Consider the following 2,483-nt stretch of genomic DNA (forward strand, 5'->3'; position numbering starts at 1 on the left):
TGGGACCAAACCGACGTGAGCTCACCGTTGTCCCATCGGTACGTTACGCAGTTGCCTCATGCGGAATGGTGCTGTGTTGCTGTGTACGCTCAAAGTCCAATGTCAATTCAACTACGCTAAGAGAGTACAGTGATAATTTGGACCGTAATAAGCGCTGACATCACGTGCTGTGATGACCAGCCGGTGCAGGTGTAGGCGGACGCTAAGGGAGCGTTTAATCTAAACGTCCCGTTATCGCGCAACCGCCTGTTTGGCGTAGTTTCTGGCAACCCACGAAACACTCCCGTCACCTAGGGACGCGCCACCTCGCCAGTGATCATGACGTGTCACGCGAAAGCGCCAAACATCGGAAGAACAATAAGGGCGCCGGTGGAGGCAGATAGAGCTTTTATCAACAGGCGGTGGGATTTACAACGCCAAACAATTTTTATTGCAGCGAGATGCGATGGTGTGTTGCCTTAGGGTCCACCTCTGTACTCTCTACAAACAAGTTACTTCATTGTTACTTATGGCGAGGAATATTTATATTTCTTCTACTTGGCAAGGACCGTAGGACCTGGGTAAGTACTGTTCGGTATTCTTCATGGATTGCGATTTATTAGAGTAAAGGTAGTATGTTTTGTACACGTAGCCCTGGAGCCACACGTCATCTCCAGGAGGATAAAGAGCAAAACGAGATACAGCGTGGATTGGTAGCCCAACAACCAACGTGGTTCGTAGGCACCGCTGGCGAAGCGCTATCCGCCCCGGGTACACTGGTAGATTGCCGAGCAGATGAGTGAGACCTCATCGAACAGCGTGGTGCCCGGGCAGCTGAACGTGTACTCGGTGTATCCAACCGGTGCGTTGACACAGTACTTGTACGTTTTGCAGTCGGTTCGGTCCTTGTTGGGGTACTTTCCCGGTTTGGTACACACGAAGGGCGCATCCGGGTTGGTGGTCGTCTCCGGGGCGCGCGTAGTGCTGCTGCCATTGCTGACCCAACACTCGTACTCGGTGTCCGGTTCGCACCGCGATACTTCGTACGCAAAAATCGACCCAGCCGGACAGCTCAGCTCGACCGGGACCAGGTTGTCGTAGGCGTCCAGCAGACACAGATAGTATGATTTGCAGTATATCGAGCCCGGGTTGGCATACCGTCCGCTGGCGGGACACACGAATGGGGCTGGCGGAGTAGTGGGGGCCCCTTCGGACGTCGTCGGAGGTGCTCCCGTAGCGGAAGGTGTCGTCGTTGTCCCGATGGAGCAGGGATAAGACAGAGCCGGCACACACATGCCAATGCTTACCGAGAAAATTGTGGTCGGTGGACAGAGGAATTGTAACGCGGTGAGCGTGCCCAAGGCGTTACTTATGCACAGGATGTACGACTCACACGAAACAGCCTTCGGATCGGGATATCTTCCCTCGGCCGGACAAACGAATACCCCGCCGGGGGTCGTAGAGGGAACACCAGTGGTCGTACTAGGTTCAGTGCTGGTTGTAACTTCAGCAGTCGAGGAAGCGCTGGTACTCTCGACAGTTGTCGTTGAAGAAGTGGTCGTGCTACTCTCGGTAGTTGTGGTTTGCTCGGTTGTGAAATCTTGCGTCACTGTCGATGATTCCGGGATTTCCGTCGTCGTCTGAACGGATGTAGTTTCGGCGGTTGTTGGGGACACTGTTTCGGTCGTAGCTTCCTGCGTCGACCCCACCGTAGTTTCTGGTGCGGAAGTGGTAAGATTCTCGGTAGTTGTTGCTTCCACCGTGGTAGCATCCTCTGTGGTGGATTCGGCTGTAGACGAACTGTCCAGTGTCGTTTCGCTTGTAACTTCCTGCGTTGTTTCCAGTGTTGTCAATGGAGTAGATTCTGTAGGCGTCACGGTAGGTTCTGACGTAGACGATGTTTCAATAGTCGTCGTAGTCGTAGCTTGCTCTGTTGAAGAAATCTCTGTCGTCTCTGCTGCTGTGGAAGTCGTTACTTCTGCAGGAGTAGTTGGTTCGGGTGTAGGCGTCACGGTAGGTTCTGACGTAGACGATGTTTCAATTTGCGTCGTCGTCGTAGCTCGCTCTGTTGAAGAATTTTCTGTCGTCTCTGCTGCTGTGGAAGTCGTTACTTCTGCAGTAGTAGTTGGCTCGGATGTCGTTTCTGGTGCTTCCGAAGTAGTCGTTGTCTCTTCGGTAGACGTGGCAGTGCTAGTCTCCGGCAAATCAGTTGTCACTTTATGACAGGTATACTCCGATGAAGACACGCATTTTAGTTCAATGTCAGAGAAAAGTGTCGATGATGGACATGACGAGAGCATCGGTATTAGAACGTCATTTGCATTAGCTGTGCACAAATAGTATGTCGTACAATCTAGTGAACTGGGGTCTTCGAAGCGACCTGTACCTGGACAAACGAATGGCCCAATGGTTGTTGTTGTTGGGATGGTCGTTGTCGATGGTTCTTCCGTCAGTTCTTGTGTCGGTTCAGGAGTTTCTGCTTCGGTAGTTGTTGGTGGTTCCTG

The 2,483-nt window shown here is 52.4% G+C and overlaps 1 protein-coding gene across 1 annotated transcript; it reads right to left on the reverse strand.

Moving 5' to 3' along the window:
* Window positions 1–737: 737 nt before the first annotated feature.
* On the reverse strand, window positions 738–1,808 carry LOC128276567 (uncharacterized; the record flags this gene model as incomplete). The annotated part of the gene is made up of 1 exon (XM_053015022.1): window positions 738–1,808. A coding segment is annotated over one exon (1,071 nt), but the record flags the coding sequence as incomplete, so codon positions are not given.
* Window positions 1,809–2,483: the final 675 nt, after the last annotated feature.

This window comes from Anopheles cruzii, unplaced genomic scaffold, assembly GCF_943734635.1.
Source record: "Anopheles cruzii unplaced genomic scaffold, idAnoCruzAS_RS32_06 scaffold01610_ctg1, whole genome shotgun sequence".
Lineage (NCBI taxonomy): Eukaryota > Metazoa > Arthropoda > Insecta > Diptera > Culicidae > Anopheles > Anopheles cruzii.